At 36.5% G+C, this 21,777-nt stretch overlaps 3 protein-coding genes across 3 annotated transcripts in view; all 3 read left to right on the top strand.

Annotated features, from left to right (window-relative positions):
• The first annotated feature begins 444 nt into the window (after positions 1–444).
• galcb (galactosylceramidase b) lies at positions 445–9,846 on the top strand. Its single transcript, XM_083551062.1, has 17 exons — positions 445–659; positions 1,480–1,548; positions 1,631–1,694; positions 1,793–1,906; positions 2,727–2,866; positions 3,372–3,410; positions 3,525–3,655; positions 4,614–4,769; positions 5,202–5,326; positions 6,100–6,227; positions 6,305–6,394; positions 6,487–6,576; positions 7,520–7,664; positions 8,041–8,221; positions 9,012–9,175; positions 9,249–9,325; positions 9,406–9,846. The coding sequence occupies exons 1-17, from the start codon at positions 519–521 to the stop codon at positions 9,547–9,549; spliced, it is 1,998 nt and encodes a 665-aa protein (XP_083407188.1). The 5' UTR covers positions 445–518; the 3' UTR covers positions 9,550–9,846.
• A 734-nt stretch (positions 9,847–10,580) lies between these two features.
• LOC310731437 (bone morphogenetic protein receptor type-2-like) lies at positions 10,581–17,744 on the top strand. Its single transcript, XM_083551078.1, has 11 exons — positions 10,581–10,725; positions 11,601–11,804; positions 12,532–12,705; positions 12,891–12,992; positions 13,564–13,643; positions 13,723–13,938; positions 14,199–14,313; positions 15,837–15,982; positions 16,143–16,299; positions 16,605–16,741; positions 16,927–17,744. The coding sequence occupies exons 1-11, from the start codon at positions 10,683–10,685 to the stop codon at positions 17,041–17,043; spliced, it is 1,491 nt and encodes a 496-aa protein (XP_083407204.1). The 5' UTR covers positions 10,581–10,682; the 3' UTR covers positions 17,044–17,744.
• Positions 17,745–17,815: 71 nt separating this feature from the next.
• The window catches only part of LOC310731427 (adenylate kinase 7-like), a 5,786-nt gene continuing 1,824 nt past the window's right edge, over positions 17,816–21,777 (top strand). Inside the window, exons 1-14 of the mRNA XM_083551060.1 lie at positions 17,816–18,384; positions 18,997–19,152; positions 19,227–19,338; positions 19,414–19,508; positions 19,590–19,700; positions 19,790–19,873; positions 20,022–20,110; positions 20,277–20,367; positions 20,457–20,534; positions 20,723–20,872; positions 20,977–21,105; positions 21,207–21,306; positions 21,423–21,551; positions 21,637–21,687. Of these exons, the coding sequence (XP_083407186.1) occupies positions 18,298–18,384; positions 18,997–19,152; positions 19,227–19,338; positions 19,414–19,508; positions 19,590–19,700; positions 19,790–19,873; positions 20,022–20,110; positions 20,277–20,367; positions 20,457–20,534; positions 20,723–20,872; positions 20,977–21,105; positions 21,207–21,306; positions 21,423–21,551; positions 21,637–21,687 (1,462 nt within the window). The 5' untranslated portion in view covers positions 17,816–18,297. The remainder of the gene's footprint in view (positions 18,385–18,996; positions 19,153–19,226; positions 19,339–19,413; positions 19,509–19,589; positions 19,701–19,789; positions 19,874–20,021; positions 20,111–20,276; positions 20,368–20,456; positions 20,535–20,722; positions 20,873–20,976; positions 21,106–21,206; positions 21,307–21,422; positions 21,552–21,636; positions 21,688–21,777) is intronic.

Here is a 21,777-nt window from a genome sequence, read left to right as displayed (position 1 = left end):
TTTAATTTAGCTTAGTGCTGAAAAAATAAAGAGGCCACACGCCAGGTCTTACATTTAATGTTTATTTAACGAGCACCACAATTTACGACACAAAAGGCGAACATTTATATCACTGGATGGTCATTTGTTCACAAACTAATGGCCACATAGTGTATTTTACTCTCCATATTGTACTAAACAAGGATTAAGGACATTTCTTGACATTAAAATCACATTGATAATAATAATGACAGGTTTTATTGACTATTAAGAAATAAAATATGTACAGGAAATTAATTGTGACAAATCAGTTAGAAATCGTGTATTTACACCGAAAATATGAAGTCTTTATGTAATAAAAAAAAATCGGTTTAAACTATTTTTAACATGCCTCTTTTTTAAAGAATGAAATGAAAAGAAAATACTTCCGATATGAACGTAATGCTGATGACGTAAGCGTGGTGGGCGTGGTTTCGCAGGCCGGCTTCAATGCGGAAGTAGAGATCATGTGAGCAGGTCGTTTGTTTGTGTTGTTTGCAATGGGAAAAACAAACACTTGTGTATATTTATTTATTTCGTTGTGTGTCCTTGTGTGTTCGGCTGATGAGACCTACATTATAGATGACAGTCGTGGATTTGGACGGACCTTTGATGGCATTGGAGGATTGAGTGGTGGGGGGGTAAGAGGAACCTGTTTTGATGCTGTCCTTCAAAGCTGATGATCTGATGATCTGATTATATGAGTTGGGGAAATTAGTTTTTTGACAGCTCCCTGTAAAAGAAAATATAACATACAAAATCCAGAAAAATGGCCATACTGATATATATATTTCTTCAATATATCCAATGCATCATCCAACGCAGGGGTCTCCAATCTTTTCCCGAAAGGGCCAGTGTGGGTGCAGGTTTTCATTACAACCAATCAATGGTCACACCTGATAGTCATTGAAAATGTAGATCATTAGATTTGAACAGGTAGAATTTGGTGTGGACTTGCTTGGTTGGAATAAAAACCTGCACCCACACTGGCCCCTTCTGGAAAAGATTGGAGACCCCTGATCCAATGTGTGTGTGTGTGTGTGTGTGTGTGTGTGTGTGTATATATATATATATATATATATATATATATATATATATATATATATATATATATATATATATATATATATATATATATAATATGGTGGCTGAAGGAAATCCCATTAAAATGGTGTGGTGTTGATTGCATTATTGTAAACAAACTTTGGAAATCTTTAAACACTGAGACAATTGTCTTTAAAAACAGGTGAAAACAAACCTGTCCTGACCATTAAAGCTCTGCTGCATCACTTTCTGTAGGTAGACATGAAGTATATCGATCCCATACGCACCACTATCACCTTGTTGAGGTGGTAAATTTAGGATTTTGTTTTCTTTTTATGTGTTTTATACATTTATGTTTCATGTGTATAATTTATTGTGTATTAATGCTTATTGAATTGTGATCAACCTGTTTTGCAGGCAACATCTCGCCTACTCGTTAACTACGATGAACCGTACAGGAGTCAAATTCTGGATTACCTGTTCAAGGTAAATGATCTGACACTCATTGAGTTATTAACACAAAGTCAAATAATCTCTTGTAATGTATTTTTCTTTTCTTCTTTTATAGCCCAATTTTGGAGCTTCTTTACAAATCCTAAAAGTTGAAATTGGAGGTGATGCACAGTCAACAGGTCGATTTCCGAACTCTGGTTGAAAAAAATAATGATTTGGGTATAAAGTGCAGGGAAGACATTACATCACTACATAAATTGTGCTGTTTTTCGTACAGATGGTACGGAGCCGTCCCACATGCATTACCCCAATGATGAGAATTATTTCCGGGGATACGAATGGTGGCTGATGAGAGAGGCCAAGAAGAGGAATCCGAACATCACACTTATCGGTGGGTTAGAAAGAAAGAACACTTATGAAGATAATTTTCTGTGTTAAAGTTTAAACACTTAAAGCAAACACTGTTAAACAACTAGGTCATTAATGCAACATCAGTTAGGGTACACTTTTTATTTTCTCTCTTTTTGAACTTGATGCTGTTTGATGTTATTGATTTAGAACTTGATATTTCAATAAATTAGTCATATTTCAATTTAAAAGTATTTCATTACTATTTTTTGGGGTGATGGAGGAAAAGTGGGGCTTAAAAAAACTTTAAAAAAAAAAACGTTTAACTGAAGGGGACAGGGGCATGGAATGTGAAACATTTCTTCTTGGAGAGGAACAAATATCCAGAGACTGCAGTTGGATCTGGTCGTAGTCCTCCAATAAACCTTCGAAAATGCTGTAGAATGTGAAACTGAACTTTAAAACCTACTCATCCTGTCTGAAAAACGCTCACGCCTTTTAGACCTTTAGACTTGACTCTACCCATGAAGGGGTGACCGATGCGGTTGATTCCATCCAATGGAGTTATTTATCCTCAAAATGTCTTTTTCCCACTTCCTGTTAATGCTACCGAGCTGAACTTCTACCTTTCATAATGTTCAATCTCATGAGCCAATAGAAACCACGTGAGCAGGAGTTGTTGTCAGTAAAAACAGAAGGGCTGCAGATCATTAACTACACCAGTGTTTATCTGGAAGGAAAATGAAATGAATTGCTAGTAATCTGTCACTTGGGATTATGTTGTCTATGCAAACTGAACTGAAATGTCGTCACATGAACATGTTCGAAACGCAAGATGCTGTTGGACATTTGACGTGATGCAGGTTTGCCGTGGGCGTTTCCTGGATGGGTGGGTCACAGGGAAAACTGGCCCTATGACTTTCCTGATGTTACAGCGTATTATGTGGTGTCCTGGATTATTGGAGCGAAGCAGTACCATGGCCTGGATATTGATTACGTTGGGGTAATGAATTTCTGTATTATCATCAGGAACGGTTGATCAGGTGAAATTTGGAGGTTTTCCTAATCTATAACTCTATTAATAAGGATGACTGTGTTACTAAACAAACATGAATGTGATTAGCCAATCAAGTTTCAGCAGGCATTTAATATTAACAATGAGGTGTCTATGTTAATGTGGAAAAAAAAACAATAATAATAATTATTGTAAAAAAATGCTGTTGAAATAGTAGGAAAATAGAAACAAAAAAATATATATATTTTTTTACATATTATTAATGTTTTTATTTATTGTTTATTAGTTTATAAATGTATTGATTTATATTATCTTTAGTTACAAGCCAATAAGAAACAGGGTGACTTTTTTTTTGTCTATCAGTTGGCCCAAAAAATAGATTTTGTTGATCAGAATTTCATCTTTTTCTTATTTTTATTATTGTTATTATTATTATCATTTATTGTTCATGCTGCTGTTGATGTAGTAATATATATATATTTTTTTTACAAAGATATGGAACGAAAGATCTTTTAACTCCAAATATATAAAGGTAAGCATCTCCAATAAATCCAGCCGCAACCTGTATGTTCAGTCCAGGTATCATATAAGGTCAAGGACTGTTTTATTGTCAGTCATTGCGTGACTCTGAATGGTCCATCATTAGATCCTGCGCTACACTCTGGATAAGAGCGGTCTGAAGAGAGTCAAAATCATCGCCAGTGACAACATGTGGGAGCCAATAACTATTTTTACTCTACTGGATCCTGAACTCAGGAGCAGCGTGGATGTGATTGGGTATAACACACACACACACACACACACACACACACACACACACACACTTCTACATTATCCACATGGGAAACATGGATGAATATAAATTGAAGTGATGAAGAAGGAAAAACGGACTTTAATATCAGGGATCAGGATCTTTTTCTCTAAAAGCTTCACTACTTGTTGAATTCCTGAATGGTTTGATATTGAATGTTGGCTTGTTTTTGGATTAGAAAATTGTTCAATATTTTATGACGTGTAGAAGAACTTGCTATAAAGAACTTAAAGAGCTCTGACAGTAGATTTACACTCGTTTCTTAATACTTTGTCATTTGCGGTAACAATTTGTATTACAGAGACCTGGATGGCAGACTTACTATTATAGTCTAAGGCTAAGAATAAATGTGTATGTATGTATATATATATATATATAACGGTGAGATTTTGTGTAAACAGTCTGGAGAACTTGTTGGCTTAAGGGATAGAAATGGGAGGCAGGCAACAGGTTCACAAATAAAAAAAAAGTCCACATTTATATGCTTTCACAATTACTTTCTTTTTTTCTTTACGTCGAAAATGAGCACACGCTCAGCTGGCCATCTCTCTCCCTCTGGGTTTTTCGTCTTTCTCTCTTTTCACTCTCTCTGATCTTCAATGAAACATTAATGAAAATCACTCAGGTATTTGAACCTCAGAACTCACCTCTCAGTCACGAACCGGCGCTCGGCCCTCTGCCACGCAGATCTTTATGTAATGTTAATGGAAGGAGTTTCCAGTGTAGCTGCCATTGTTGAGAATCTGTTTCTGAGAACCAAAAGTGTTTCAGATGAGCAAGCATTAAGAAACAGCAGGTGATAGCCTGATCGGTGTTACAGAGAAATATTTGATTTCTGCCCATATAATAACTTCTGCATTTTTTTTCCTGGCTGAGTGTTTATATATGGACTGACATTTTACAAATGTGTATGTGTTCTGGCAGGGCTCATTATCCTGGAACACACACAGTACCTGAAGCCTTCTTCCTAAAGAAGCAGTTGTGGTCTTCGGAAGACTACAGCACCTTTAACGACGATGTGGGAGGAGGCTGCTGGGCGCGAATCCTCAACCAGAACTACGTCAACGGCAGGATGACCGCGTACGACGCCTTATTTATTGTTTTCTGTCTTAGACACAAATCATTTTCTGTTTCCAGCTGCAAAGAGGTATTACTATTCAAAACATAGGAGAACTGGGCACCTTTTTCAGCCATATGCGGTTCTTCTCCAAACTAGAAGCCACACGGTTGTATAGAACATCTTTGGATGTGGTAGTATGAAATCCAAAAATGGATTTCATACTCGCGGCAAATGAGGACTAAATGCTAAACTTTTAATAAAACTTTTTAATTCAACATCATCGATAAAATAATTCGAACCCAATAGAAACGAAGGTTCAAAACCAAATTTTATTTCAGTTCACCTGAAAATTTTTTTTTTACTTTATTTTGTATAAAATATTCATTAAAATATTAATGGTTCAAAGTCATCGTCATAATAATAATAAAACAGATTCTTGTGTGTCTTTTTAGAACTATTTCCTGGAACCTGGTGGCCAGTTACTATCAGGATCTTCCGTTCGGGAGAGACGGGCTGATGACCGCCCAAGAGCCGTGGAGTGGAAATTATGTTGTTGAATCCCCCATTTGGATAACGGGTACATTTTTTTTCGTTACCGTATTTTCCGGACTATAAGCTGCTACCTTTTTCCCACGCTTTGAACCCCGCACCTTAAACAATAAAGCGGCTAATTTATGGATTTTTCCTGGGTTTTTCCCGGTTTCACAAACTTCAAGACAAAAAAACTGACCCCCATAACATTAGACCAATGAAATTACAGAACGGGTTCAGGTGAACCAATGAAATTCTTTATATTAAATCAGATGCGCTCCCACTGAATCGGGCCGCACCACATCATAAATATGGATGATGTTCCTCTGACGTTTGACCTGCCGCTCACTCGGACTGTCTACAGGAAATGTGAATCATTCGTCACGCTGAAAACAACCGGGCATGAAAACACACTTCACCTGTGTTCTGAGCTGCACGGCATCGGGAGAAAAGATTCACCGATGGGGATTTTTAAACACACGACGATTCCAAAAGAAAAACTCCAGAGAGAAATTGTTGTGAAAGGAAGGAGGAAGACAGTAAACAATGACTTTCTCGGTAGGCTACTGTTTAGATACAAGCCTTTCATTAGTCTCAAAAGTCTTTCATTAAAGCCTGTGTAAAGTTCATTAGTTTCAGTGTAGGCTTATAGACAGGTGCGGCTTATTTATGTTCAAAATAAAAATCTTTGTACAATTCAGTGGGTGCGGCTTATATTTGGGTGCGTTTAATAGTCCGGAAATTACGGTAGTTATACCCTTAATTAACAGAGATGAAATGCATAAGAATGAAATGTTGAACAAAAACAATGTCTTCTAGCCCACTCCACACAGTTCACTCAGCCTGGATGGAAATATCTGCAGACTGTAGGTCACCTGATAAAAGGTGGGACTTATGTCGCTCTGACCGACCAGAATGGAAACCTGACTATAGTTATAGAGACCATGGTAAGATTTTATTTTTCAGGAAATGGAAAAACAAAAGACCATAACTTAAATGCATTTGTGTGTATTTTTCCTTTTAGACTCACAATCACTCTGTGTGTATACGACCTCCTCTGCCTCACTACAGCGTCACATCGCAGAGCGCGATATTCTCTTTAAAGGGATCGTTTGTACGTAGGATTAAATATTTCATCACCGATATTATGTAAATAACTTTTTTTTTTTTTTATATGCAATTTATAGAATTTTGTTTTGCTTGCAGGCCTCTGTTAGCGAACTGCAAGTGTGGCATTCGAAGTTCGATTTCAAGACGAAAAAGCCGGTCTTCTTTCAAAAACTTGGTCCTGTAAAGGTAAAATTATTCAATTAAATGCAGATGATTAAATATTATTGTTTTAGGGGTTTTTTTTTGTTGATGTTGTTTTTTAGATCGTCAGCTCCTGAAATTATTGGCACCCTTTGCCTTATGAAAACATTGCACACTTTTTAAACTGGTTTAGAATTTTTTATTAATTTTTTTTTTTTTTTTACAAAAATAAAAACTAAATGTCATGTCACTGTTTTGATTTTACTTAAAATATTGTTTATATATTTTATTTTACTTCAGTTTCAAAGTAGGTTTTTTTTTTTTATTCCCTTTAGCCATTCATAATCTTGATAATAATCTCGGTCATCCCTGGTCAAGAGCGCATGTTCAGTTAACATACAGAACCCCCAGAGAAGTCCAAAGAGGGTTAAGGGCCTTGTTTAAGGGCCCAACATTGGCAGTTGGCAGTTCTGGGGCTTGAACCCCCAGACCTTCTGATGAGTATCCTAGAACCTTCCAATGATGAGTAGTGAATAGTCAAATGACAAAAAATATATATCCATTGTTTTCTTTTTCTATCTATTAAAATTTATTCTTCAGCTGATTTCTGTCATAATCCCAGTGTGAGATTCAGGTAATTAATTTTAACAGCCATTTGTTACCAAGGGTGCCAATAATTACTGTATGGAGCTGAAAATTGCTAGAAGGTACCGGAAATCTGTTTCATCAAAGAGCTTGCTGGTTTGGTCTTGGATACGGTACGGCTTCCTAGTGCAGCTTGATCATGTCACACTGTGGAGGCTTATGTAACTTTTGTACAATATGGGATTGTCTCAAAAATCTGAAAGTTATACAGATGATGTTGATAATGATGATTCTGAAAATGTTCTGAAAGAATTTGAATTAAAATGTAGCTGTTTCCGAAATAATTTGAAATATTTGAATGATTTTACATACACTGTTCTATAATGAAATCTGACCATCACAGGTATCTAATGGGACCTTCAGCTTGAACCTGGATGTTGATGAAGTTTACACACTAACCACTATTACTACAGGATATAAAGGGAGTTATCCGGAGCCTCCTCCCTCCGCTCCCTTTCCTAAAAAATATACAGACGACTTCAATGTCAGTACGTGGGAGTGTCTTTTTTTTTTTTTTATTCTTACAACTTGTGTACTAAATTCTTGCTTCAGGAAAAAAGTACGTCTTGGAAGGTGGAGTTCTGCGTCATCAAGGCAAATATTTTTCTGGTTAATTAAAGAAACCATTTATATCCAAATTTAATGTGGAGAACAAGTAAGAAAAAACAATGTGCTTCACATCATCACAAAGCACTGACACTGGAGACTCCTTAAAAAAAGAATTTTGTTAAATACAAAAACAATTTCTATTATTAAGTTCTGATTATGTAGCACGTTCACCATCCAAGTCCGTGTGAATGAGCCCCGTTGCTATAGAAACGTGTTCATTCCCATACTGTGTACTACTTCTCCGTTTTCCAAAAGGAAACCCGGACTTCTCAGAGGCGCCGAACTTCGCCGATCAAACCGGAGTGTTTGAATACTTCATGAACCTGACGGATGCCGGCGCTCACGTTTACACGCTTCGGCAGGTGATCACTCAGCGGCCGGTCACGTGGGCGGCAGACGCAGACCAAACCATCAGCGTGATCGGAGATTATAACTGGTGTGTATTGGCAGTTTATTGACCTGCTCGCCTTGTTTCTTCTTTATGTGCTCCAGGGGGTGTGTTGGTAAAGAAAAATCATCATTGTTTTATTGTTTTATTATGACGCCATGGACTGGATCAGCATTTCTCTTATATAGATGACGTTTGCTGGAAGTTTGCTCCCTGATAGGTCAGAAAGCGTTGAACACAATTATATGCAATTACAATGACACGATTACATGGGTTTTATTTTTTTTTTTCAGTTTTTCCCCATTAACAGTACTTTACATGTACAGTGCATTTAGAAGGTATTCAGACCAGCTTTAATTTTTATTCAATACATTTTTATTAATAAAAGAATGTATTAGTTTGTCCCTAATGTGCAAACCAGTAGTGACTGCAGCCAGGAAAATCTACCTGAGCTGGCATGAGAGAGAAGTAACCTTGAGAGGAACCAAACAAGAACCTCATCCCCATCTGGGTGGCACCGAATGTCCATTAATTTGAGGTCCATCATTGTGAAGGTGTGCAGTGAAAGATGATGAAATGCAACCTGTGGTCCTGAAGCTATTGTAGTACACTGTTGATATCAATTACAGTCCAAATCCATCCTCAAAGTTCTTTAGGTGCTTAGTAACTTCATGGATCTTTAGGCTGGTGATGGTCAAGTGAAGAGAACTCCAAAAACAGGTCCAAAATCAGGTGGATCCGAACAGAAGAAAGGGACAGTAACACTGGTCACTGGTACCTCAGGAGGTACCTCCTTCTAGAAAAGACTGTAAAACGTATTTAATGATGTATTTTGCAGGCAGAACATGAGCGTCTCCTGTGACGTGTACATGGAAAAGGAGTACACTGGAGGTGTGTTTGTGGCAGCCAGGGTGGGTAAAGGAGGAGGATCGATCAGAAGCGCACATGGAATCTTCTTCTGGGTGTTCGCTGATGGAACATATAAAGTCACCAATGACCTCAGTAAGCTCGGTTTGCAATAACATTACTGTATAGTTTTAATGTGTATAGTTTTAATGCTTTTAATTCCTAAAAGGTGGAGAAATGATCCTGGCTGAGGGACTGTCCAGAACCAGAGCACATGTTTGGTACACTCTGACTCTGACTGTCCAGGTTTGGTGATTTATTTGTGTATTTAAATTAAGAAAACAGGAACCCCAAAACAGAATGTATGACTCTGTCCTTATCCACAGGGATTTTACGCCTCTGGAGAACTCAACGGCTACGTGTTGTGGAAGGAGGCGATCGTTTTGACACCTAAAAACGGATGGGCTGCTGTCGGGACGAGTGCATTCGAACTGGCTCAGTTTGATAACTTTGCTTTACAGGCAGAGTAACAGCACATCCTAGTCTTCATTTACAGTATGGAGAAATAACGCAGGATATTTGGCCTCTCAATACTAAGAATAAGGAGACGCTGATATCCTACAAGGTTGCCTTCATAAAAATCAGGTTTTTTTTCTTCCTTTTTTTTGTTGTTGTTTTTTTATGATGTGATTTAACTTACTAATGAAATACTGTGCATGTGTGAAGGTGTGAAAGATGTGAGACATTTGATTGCAAATTGCACTGAAAAGATGACATTTTTTTTAAATGAAATGCCTTAATAAATATTAAAATGAATTAAATGTAAATTTACAGTCTGATTTTATTTTTTTATTTTTTTATTTATTTGTGTGATTGAAAATCAGCTTCCAGGTTTTGGGGCTAGCATAAGGAATATGCAAATTCGACCATACATATTCATTCAATGTGTATTATTATGCAAAAAAGAAAATAAGAATTCACAGGAAACTGAATGAAAAAGGATATTTTTTTTAAATGTACACAAATTTTAGAAAACAACATGGAAAACTTGAATAATGTAATTATGGATGTCTGAAAAATACCTACTGATTTATTAAAAAAACATCACAACAACGTCTTTTCGGTTGTATCAGTATTTATATGTAAATGTGACCTGCTATATAGAGCTCTGATCTCAGGATGAATGTGAATGTTGACCGCACCCCAGGCCTCCTCACCTCACCTACACCTACACCAGTACCTGACTTTACTAACACCCTTGTGACAATGAATATCATCCATATCTCCTCAAAATCTGGTGGAACATCATCCCAGAGGAGTGAAGGTTATTGTAACAGCAAATGAGGACAAAATGTGGAATGAGATGTTCAATGAGCACGTACCAATCTCATGGTCAGGTGTCTACACACTTTTTTTTTCCATAAAGGTATTGTGGTATTGCATTGTGCATAATGCGTAATAATGTCTGGAAAATGCACATGAATAAAATACATATGAAAAAGATTTATTATTATCATAGATCCTTTTTTTTTTTTTTTTTGCACAGGTCACAAAAAAAATCCTCTTTAGCTGGAATGTAGGGAGTGAGCATTTCAAGGTCGTTTCTCTTCTGTAGCTGAAAGCATGTGTGTAGATCATTCTACTGTCTGGTCCCACACAAGGTATGCGACAATCCTGGAGCTTTGTTTCCATGCGCAAGTTTATAGGTAAAGGCTTGACTTTATTCTACATATAAATTCAAGAAACTAAACTGTTGTTGTGTATCATTAAGGACAGGATGTTTATGTGACGCAGACTTGGAGGAATAGAATCGATCATGGTTTGATGTTATGTAGCGTGAGATAAACTGAATAGTTTATTTAAAAAAATAAATAAATAAATAAAAAAACTGAAGCAGAAACTGTGTATGAGACTATTTAATGAATCTATATATATGAATAGTAATTTGTAATGTGTGTGTGTGTGTGTGTGTGTTGAATATTCAATACCCTTTTTAAAAAACTCAATACCTAAATACTCTTGAGAATAATTTTATTAAATTGTATTATATAATTGAGTATTATTTGCTTTTACAAAAACAAATGGTACTAAAATTAGGGATTGAAAATGCAGACTGAAAAAGGAAATATTAAACTTTTCTTGCTAAAAAATCTCATTCAGTAGAAGTTAACATCAGATTGAAAATCCCAGGGTTGCCAGTTGTTTTTAGCAAATAACCCAGACATTTGGGTTGCACAAGCCAGTGCAGTCTTAGTGCCGGTCACAAGCCCAGACAAATAAGGAGGGTTGCGTTAGTCCATCTAGTGTAAAACGTGGCAAATAAAATATGCAGATCACAAACCTGAGTGATTTGGAGATGGATGATCTGCTGTGGCGTCCCCTAAAAGAAACAACCGGAAAAAAAAGAAGAGCAAATTGTTTTGTCTTTTTAAACTCTAAATATGAGAGAAAATGTGGACTGAAAAAAGAAATGTAGCTGACAAAAATGAAATACAATAAAAGATCAAATTAAGGGTTTATTTGAAATTTAAAGAATAAATGGATCATGCAGTATACATTTTTTTTGTCTTTCTTTCTGTAGTATCCATAGCTTGGTTTGCAACATGCTCCTCATCAGCACAAGTCACTACAGAGAGGAGATGCATGTTCTTGGCCAGTCCACAGAACACTGATTTGACACAAAGTGCAGGGAACGTAAGCGGATTCGTTCAGCACTGTGCAAGAACTGAATGCTGCATGGGTCATTTCCGGCTGGAGGGTGGAAAGCTCACGCCTGTACTCCTAGGTAACATCATTAACGTCTTACGCTCAGGTCCTTCCCTTCCTGCCTGATTTGGGTTCACTCCCGGTGTGTGCAACCTGCTGTTTCTGCTTGCCTTCGCAAAATTGATACAATCATTAGAATCTAAGTCAAACCTGCTGCTCATTCCACACATATTAGAATAGATAGATGGTAAAACTACAGCACTACTTAAAACTCAAATCATATAACTGTATAATCCTAGCTGATTTATATTAATGCGGCTTTTTTTTTTTATGCGTTTGGTCTTATACATTATCGCTTCTAAAGTAACAGCTCCATCTCAGGGACTTCTCCATTGGACTCCTTAATGACACTTTTGAAATGAATCTCTAGTTTCAGCTCTTTTTAATAGTTCAAGGTTCAAGGTTTTGTTTGTCAATATATATATATATATATATATATATATATATATATATATATATATATATAGATATATATATATATATATATATAGATATATATATAGATATACCAATTACAGATCATATCAGTAACCTGACCATCTGCATTTTATCAATAACTAGAGGTTATATATAACTTTTAATGTTCAATGTAAATATAAATAAATTAAAAAGTATGAGGAATATCCATGTTCAGGGTAGTAACAATAGCTATCTGATATTTATTCATTTGTTTGTTTCTTTGTATGTTTCTATTTGTCTGTCTGTTTTTAATGTCTGTCTGTATTTCTTTCTCCCTCCCTGTTAAGGCTGTAGTATAATGCAAGACTACTGCCCAAATCAGACATGTCATGCATCAACACATCAGCAGAACTTCATCGGGTGTGTGTGCAACTCCGATTTTTGCAACACAAACATCACGTTAAACTGGCCGTCCAAACGAACTGAAAACAAACAGCCTGAGAATAGTTCAGATACTACAGGTATTTTCCCTGCATTCACAAACTTAATGGAACAATATAAGAACATTTCTGCTGTGGTGTCACTGCCCCCTTTTGCTGTAGCTTATACTTTTGTGAACATTGATGAGCTTAAAACCTTTGTAAGTATTACATCCAGCTCTGTGAAAAATGAGAAGGAACTCCTATGCTGTCTTGGTCTATGTCAGATGTACTGAGTGCCGTCATCATCATTATTCCTGCTGGAGCTGTGATTCTGGTAATTGCCTTCATCATTGCGCTGAAGTTGAAGATTTTTTCCAAATGTTGCCGTAAGATTCCCATTCTTTTTAATGGTTTCTCTTTTAATATATAAACTTAATTAAATTGTATTGTAAATGTCATGTTCGAATTTGAAGTGGAATGTCCTTATATGGTCCTCTACGCTTATTGTACTATACAGTAGTAAATCAATTGTACCATAATGTTTTTGAATTCTGAATTTTGATTGGTCAGAATCTGTTGATTATTTTGATTGATTTTGATTGATTTTTCCATGTCATGTTCAATTTAACATTCTTTTAAAAAAGATTACACGCTTTTTCAGGTGTTTTTATTTTTCAAAAAGCCATGATATTTAGGGAATATTGTTTATAGCTGCTATAACGTAAGCGATAAAAGGATACAGACTTGTTTTGCATACATCCCATAACAAAAAAGAAAAAAAAGGACGTGTTATGTGGCATAAGTGAAATAGAAGATGGCAGAACATGCTGTTAGGGGAAAATTATCATAATCATAATGATAAACTTCATATCCTGTTGATTTCAAGACATTGTTTTAGAAAAGGTGTATGATGGCAATATACAATTATGCAAATACATAATTTTTTATCCATAAAAGGACCTAAAACACCAACAAATGCATATGACATCTTGGACACATGTTATAATGACCTGGGCAAACACCTAGAGATACAAAAGGTAAAGATTCATTATTATATCATTCTGAAAAAGTGGTTAATTCCAAGTGCATTATTTGTTATCTGTTTTTCTTTTATAGCAAGTTGCCTGCGGCCATTTTGCAAGTGTGTACCATGGAACCTTCCAGGGATTGTCAGTGGCCTTGAAAGTGTTTCCTACAATACGACAACAAGAGTTCACTAAAGAGAAACATGTGTACAAGCTGCCTTTAATGATGCATTCTGGGATTATACGACTTCTTGAAGATGGAAAAATTAGGAATGGGTTTGTGCTTGTTTTGGAACTGGCAACCCAAGTGAGTAACGTTTTTTTTTATTTTCTGGGAATGTGTCAATGAGAGCTCTTTGTCAGAATCATGATTGATTTTATGACCTTGATTTACTCTCTGCTGTGTGCATTTTTACATAATAAGGTCAAAAGACATTATTTTATATTGAACCAAATTGGCTGTGATCAGTGTGATTCAAGCAACAATATATAAGCAGTATAATGTACTCCTATAAAGATTTATGACAGTATCTCTGATATAAATCTCAAACCTTTATGTCTTTTTAGGGTCCTTTGAATGCATTTCTGTCTAGAACAGTGTGTGACTGGGCATGTACACTAAAACTAGCTCAAACTCTATCGCAAGGACTGGCCTATCTGCATACTGATTTGAACATGAATGGTAAGGATCTGTAAAACTTATACTTTCTTGTAGTCAACTCCAGAATTCTTCACACCCTTCATGAGAATGAGCAAACGAATAATGATGATTAATTAATGGACAGACATTTAAGATTGTCATGGAGCACTTCAAGATATAGGTCTAATGGTGGTTTTTATGATTTTAGATATAGTTTAAATGTAGCTTTATGAAGTACACGATTCCAGTTATAGCTCTAATGAAGCTTCTTGAAGTTCTTGATTCAAGTAATAACTCTAATGAAGCTTCATGAAGTTCTTGATTTCAGTTATAAGCTCTAATGAAGCTTCTTGAAGTTCTTGATTCAAGTAATAACTCTAATGAAGCTTCATGAAGTTCTTGATTCCAGTTATAGTTCTAATGAAGCTTCTTGAAGTTTCCTGATTCCAGTTATAGCTCTAATAAAGCTTCATGATGTTCGTAATTCCAGTTATAGCTCTGAAGAAGCTTCATGAAGTTCTTGATTCCAGTTATAGCTCTAAAGAAGCTTCATGAAGTTCTTGATTCCAGTTATAGCTCTAAAGAAGCTTCATGAAGTTCTTGATTCCAGTTATAGCTCTAAAGAAGCTTTATAAAGTTCTTGATTCGTTATAGCTTTAATTTAGCTTAAGGAGGTTCGTAATTCCCGTTATTGCTCTAATGAAGCTTCATGAATTTCTTGTTTCCAGTTATAGTTCTAATGAAGCTTTATAAAGTTCTTGATTCCAGTTATAGGTCTAATGCAGCCTAATGAAGTTCGTAATTACAGTTATAGCACTAAAGGAGCTTTATAAAGTTCTTGCTCCCAGTTATAGCTCTAATTTAGCCTAATGAAGTTTATAATTACAGTTATAGCTCAAATGAAGCTTCATTTAGTACTTGATTCCAGTTATAGCTCTAATGAAGCTTAATGAATTCTTGATCTAAAAAATAACACTTCATGTAGTTCTTGATTAACTTTATAGCCCTTATTAAGCTTCATAAAGTTCTCGGTTCTATTTACAGCTCGAATGAAGCTTCATGAATGGATCATAAGCTTCATGAAGCTTAATTAGAGCTGTAAATGGAATCGAAAACTTCATGAAGTTCTCTAATTAAGCTTCATGAAGTTCTCGATTCTATTTACAGCTCTAAAAAAGCTTATGATCCACCTTGGAGTGCAATAATTGTTTGGGACCTTTCAGGATTCTGGTTGTGCAGTATCTCAATAAGGATTTGCAAAGTTCTATTTCAAAATTCTGTTGCAGTTCTGCTTTAATGATGATTAAGGTCCAGGTAAAGTTCATTAATCCAGAAGCACCACTAATGGAGCTTGTTAATAATGTTATTTATTCTAGTTATAGCTTCAATAAAGTTTTATTGTATTTTGTGCATTGCTCTCCTTCCTCTCTCATCTCGCCGTCTGGCAACGTCTCACCTCTGAATTATACCATCAGCTTGTCCTTTTGAAAGATGCCAATGATTCTGGAGCTGGCTGTGCTCTGTGTATACTCTTCGTTTGTTTGTTTTTTACATTGTCTATGCAGGTGTCTATAAACCAGCAGTGGCTCACTGTGATCTCAGCAGCAGAAATGTTCTGGTGAGAGCAAATGGTTCATGCGCTCTGTGTGACTTTGGATGCAGTACGGTGCTACAGTGCCAAGCGCCGCAGGGTTATTCTGGCATAATAAAGGTTTGTTTTACTTACATAATAATCAAGCCACATCTCATATTGTACTAATTGAGTTTATTATAGAATACATCGGCATTGGATTAGTGGTTACTAGCTAAACGAAACAAAAAAAAAATAAAAACCCCATGAGCTAAACTTTTTTTCTCCTGACACTTGACAGAGCACAGTTCAGATGGGGACTCTGCAGTACATGTCACCTGAGATCCTGGAGGGATGTGCTAATCTGAGGAGCAGTCGCTTTTTGCTGCAGGCAGATGTTTATTCATTAGGACTTCTGCTTTGGGAGTTGCTTATGCGTTGCTCTGATCTCTGCAAAGGTATATATTCACATAAAAATGTAGATGCAGATAGTAAAAATATCGAGGACTATTCGTAGTGAGAGCCATTAAAATGTATGCAGAGAAAAAATATATTGAGACAATAAATATAGAGAAGAACATCTGGTTGTTTTTAATGTTGAAGGAAGGTTTTGGATGTTAGATGCTTAAAGATCTAACATGATCTAACATGAAATGTAAATGTAAGAACAGACCTTACAGCATATTCTAGCTACATTTTTCACGTTTCTGTGTATCTGAGTGTTATATTACTTTGACCTGTACTGTACATTTATTGTTTGTAGGTTCTCCTGTTCCAGAACATATGCTGCCTTATGAAACAGAGCTGGGACGCAGTCCAACCCTCGATCATATGCTTACTTTTGTGGTAGAGAAGAAACGGCGTCCAATCATTCCTCATGTGTGGGCTGGATTTTCTCAGGTACACAGTCCTTATACAATATGTAATGATAGAAAGGTGGGCTGATTCAGTCAGGTTGTACAGCTATATGGGCCCGTTGTTTGGATTTACTACAATCACCTGCGTGTAGTTCGTGCCTTTGAAATTGTTTCACCATTAATAGTTGTATCGTGAGTCCGTATTGACTTCATCACCCTCCTTTGCAGGGATCAACTCTCCACGAGCTCCTCGAAGATTGCTGGGATCATGACGCAGATGCAAGACTCACAGCAGAGTGTGCAGCCAATAGATTAGTTTCTTTAACCCCTGATATTGCTTTGTAAAGACCAATTTTCTAGTGCAAAATCAAATTCAATGTTATAGGTTTTAGCGCTTTTAACGAAGGACATTGCCCCCAAAGCATCTTTATAGAAATAAATACATTACAAATATCAATTTCAGCATTATAAACTACTTCCTATACGTTTATTCCCATTCATTATTGTTCCATGATTGCTGCGGTCATCAAGGTTCACTGATGAATACAAACCTGTTCATGTTCATGACAACTGCAGCTCTAAGACATTGTAGCAGTTTATATTAGTTTACACTGTTACTGTACAGTACTGCACTGTTTCCTCTAGATTCGCACAAAAAAGGCTCTTGAAAAAAAATAAAAATGCCTTAATTTCCAATCCCCAGGAAAACCAAAAAATGCACGGAAAACCCGGGATAATTTTACGAGGTTAATATTGATGCTTCTGCCAAAGAATGTAGATACAGTGAATAGAGATTTTTAGAATTGTGTTCATTGAGTTTCTTTCTTTAGTACACTTTTATTCATTCTCTCTGTATGAGATACACGTCTGTGATGCAGTGCTCTGTTATACTGCGTTTCTCTATACTGTTAATGGTTTCTGTAGCCACGGTGCCATAATGACGGTATAAAGAAGTGGATTTATTTAAGGAGGACATCACTTAATTTCTAGGTGTGAAATTCACGGCCCACCACTGACTTTAAAACAATTTTGCATATAATTGCATATATGTTCATAATTTCAATGTCTTCAGTATTAAAGTACAATGGACAAGTGAATAATAATCAAAATAGAAATCAGGTTTATTGGCCAAGTGTGTTGACACACAGAAGGAATTTGGTTCCAGCTGTTAGTGACTCTCAAAAGTACAGACATAAATAACACTACACATATAGCTTGGACTATATAAGACAAAACAGACAAGACAAGACAAGACAAGACAAGATAAAACAGACTATACGAGACAATACAGACAATTTGAGACAATATAGACATATGAGTATTAAATAGGGATACAAAGTATATGTAGTATATAGTATATAATATACTATTATATTTTATATAAGACAAATACACTAAATAAAAAAGGTGTCCCCAAACTTTTGAATGGTTCTGGGCATACTGGATTTCCTCTCCATTCTTTCTCCAGAGTAAAAACGTGAACCGAATCTCTTTTTGCGGAGTCAACTCAGTGAATCGACTCTTCAATGTATCGACTCCCGGGAATAGTTGCCAAGCAACGGAACAAACGGAGAAATAAAATACAAAAGGGAAACGTAAATGGCTGCAGATATGCAAACATTAACGAGTTCCAAACGAGTTTTTATCAACAATGTGGACAAATATACCTCAAAATATGTCGCACAGGTAACCTTTAAGTCATTAAATATCTATTAGAAACCGCACTTCACCTTCCTAAAGTAAATTAGCCACAGCTAGCTAACTGTTCAATGCTAGCTGATTAGCCAGCTTTCCAAACATGAATAAAAATATAATTGTTTTCTTTGGTCCGGTTTTTATTTGTTAATTGTAATGAAATGTTGTTCAAACAAGTGTCATATAAAAAATTTTTAACTTCAGTGATGAACCCAAACTTCCAAACACCAAAAGATGGACAGCTGTTGCATTAATGTTAAATAAATACTTATGCCATTTATAAAATATTGACGAATATTTATTGTATTTGGTTCTTTCCAAGTGCGAAGCGCCGTGTCGTCATCGATACGGTGAGGATTTCTGTAAGATCTTATAGCGCGATAATAAAGCTTTCTTTTTACTTTCCGACATCTTTTTGGTATTTGGAGGAAAGATAGAATATATGAGAGACTGTAAGACAGTATGGACATCGTTTCCAAGAAATTTAATTGAACTTCATGTGCCGTAATTGCGAAAGAAAAAAGAAAATCCACCATGGATGAGTTCATGATTTACCAAAACTATTTCTAGTTTGACTTTTTTTTTTTTTTTTTACGTCTCCAGTTTTTATCCTCGTGTATTCCTGGAGCATCTTACGTGGCTAAACAATTCGAGGATGAGGAGGAAATCAAGCCGAGTTCCCAAGGAGGTACTTTTGAGATTGTTGGAACCGTTTCGGGAAGTGAGAAGAAGTCTGGTTTTGCAGTAGAAGAATATTCAGTGAGTGAAACATCTGTTTGTTGGCCGTAATTTCCACTGTCGATGCTCTTTCATTGTGATTTGCGTTTTCGTAGAATTTAACACGTCAAGAGCTTTTCCATCACCTGATGGAGTCGGACGTCGTCGTTTATAACGTCTACAACGAGAATGCTGATCAGATAGAAGAAGCTTCTTGGGCGGTCTCAGGTATCTGCTTAAAGATAAATCAGGTCATATTAACTTTCTTCATAAACATTTTTTAATAAAAGTCTTTGTTTAAAGCTCTTCACGGGGACATGGATTCATTTCCTCGACCGAAGACGTTCATCCTGATCTCCACGCTCATGACATGGGCTCTGATTAAGCCACTCGATACGGTAAGTGTGGAAGCGATCATATCGTGTAGCGTGAATTCATCCGCACGAGAACGCTTGTGTTTATTTTTTATCGGATTGTAGGATGATGCTGAGACTCCGTTTACGGAAGAGGACTACAGGAGACGGAAACCGCATCACAACTTTAACGATCATATTGCTGTGGAGAAGCTGGTGGTTAAACTGGGAAGATCTGTGAGTGCTGCTGGAGGTGTTAGTTTTATTGACAAGATTCTTGTGCTCTGTATTGTGTAATATTTATAGTGTGGAAACATCAATTTCAGAATCAGTCCCAGTTTTCTACTTATGTGGTGGCCTCCGGACTGCAATATGGAATGGGCGAGCAGGCGTTTCATTTCTTTTTCAAGGTCAATTGAGACATTTTTACTCTTTTGTATCTTTTTTTTTCACGCTGCTGTAACTGATCATTTTGATGTTGGAGTTGGGATTATATTCTGATCTTTTTTGATATTTATCAGTGTATAACTGAGCGTTTGTGGCTCTGCTTTCTTTTAGACGTCTTGGTTGGGAGAGGAACAGGAAGTGCCGATCTTCGGCGACGGCTCCAATTTCGTTCCAACCATCCACATCACTGACCTGGCAGGGTGAGTAGTGATGGACAGATTGCTCTTAGTGACGTATATTTACTCTTTTTAAGTAAATCAACTCAAATGATTTTCAATCTCATCATGCTGACGTGGTGCCTTGTTTCCCAAGAGATTAAAAATCACCGAAAGTTCTTCTGTTTTTTTTTTTTTTTTCTTTCCAAAGGATTGTGCAGAACGTAATCGACTATAATCCCAAGCCTCAGTATTTACTTGCAGTGGATGAATCGCGCAACACCATTGCTGAGATCATCAGTGTCAGTTTCCTTAATGGCAGTGATCTTATTTTTTTTTTTTATATCCAAATATTTTTCTGTTGCTCAGTCCTTTCGGTGTTGTTTTATAGGCAATAGCAGTGGCGCTCGGACCAGGAAAAACCAGAAACGTTCCCAAAGAGGACGTGATTCTATTAAAGGAATTGACAGTGAGTCAAAGAAACGATCATTAAAAAACACGAATTGCGATGGATTTAATTGCAGTTTGCTGAACGGCCAACAGAGAGCGCTAAATACACCAAATAAGTTTTTTTTAATTAGAGTAATAAAACTTGTTGATAATGGCTAGCACAATTTCTTTTTTGTTGTTGTTGTTTTTTTGTTTTTTTTCTCTCAGCAAGCAGAAATTGACCATTTGTTTATCAGCCTTCGAATGGAAGCCTTTTTTGTCACATACAATTTAAGCATCAAGTGGGTTTCAAAGAAAGGCATTGTTGAGAACATCGACCAAGTCGTGGAGGAATACAAGCTCGCGCGAGGCCTGCTGGTAAGCGACAGACAAAGTGGGACTGTTAGAATTATTAAGTGTGTCCATATTAATAACAGGCTCTGGGCGAGGGCCAGCTGTATTGATTTCTTTTTTTTTTCCAGCCTGTTCGCATCTGTGTCTTGGGACCTCCTGCTGTCGGGAAAAGCACCGTCGCTGAAAAGATATGCAAACACTACAAACTGCACCATGTAAAACTCAAAGAGACCATCAGCGAGACGCTCGCTAACCTGGCAAGTCTCGTGTATAAAATATAAAATAAGGAAAGCCGACTATATAGTGTTCTGGTGAGGATTTTCAATAGTATAAAACTTTCACTTATGGTTGCGCTCAGGAGTCAAAAGTCCAAATGGAGGAAGACAATGAGGACGACGAATCACAAGAAGCACAGGAGCTTTTGAATACACTGAAGACGAACATGGAAGAGAACGACGGTAATGAAGGAACGGTTCTAAGCGATGCTCAGTGATATTCCTCTCCAGACGCATCAAGCAGAACTAAATAGTTTATTTTCTTTTTAGTTTTTTTTAGTAATCACCTCTTTGTTCAGGTCGGTTGGATGAACAGTGTGTTCTCCAAATCATGAAAGACAAGCTGAAGACTAAACCATGCATAAATCAGGGCTTTGTCCTGGACGGCTTTCCGAAGACATACAATCAAGCAAAAGAGCTGTTTTCTGGTAGGAGGGATACAAATAAAAAGTTATTTCATTTGGTCTTAAGGTTTTTATTAAACGTTTTACCTTATTTTTTTATATCTCACAGTAGAGGAGGACGAAAATGCAGACAAGCAGTCCAGTATCAAAATCATGCCAGGTGTGTTCATTATTCTGGGAATGTAAATGCAGAGAGTTCTCCAGTGCTGCTTACGCTTACACTTTTCACTTCTCCTCTATTTTCGTGTGC

The sequence above is a fragment of the Silurus aristotelis genome, assembly GCF_946808225.1.
Source record: "Silurus aristotelis genome assembly, chromosome: 9".
Classification (NCBI taxonomy): Eukaryota; Metazoa; Chordata; class Actinopteri; order Siluriformes; family Siluridae; genus Silurus; species Silurus aristotelis.
Note: the sequence above shows the minus strand (reverse complement) of the source record. Positions and strands in the feature narration are given on the sequence as shown.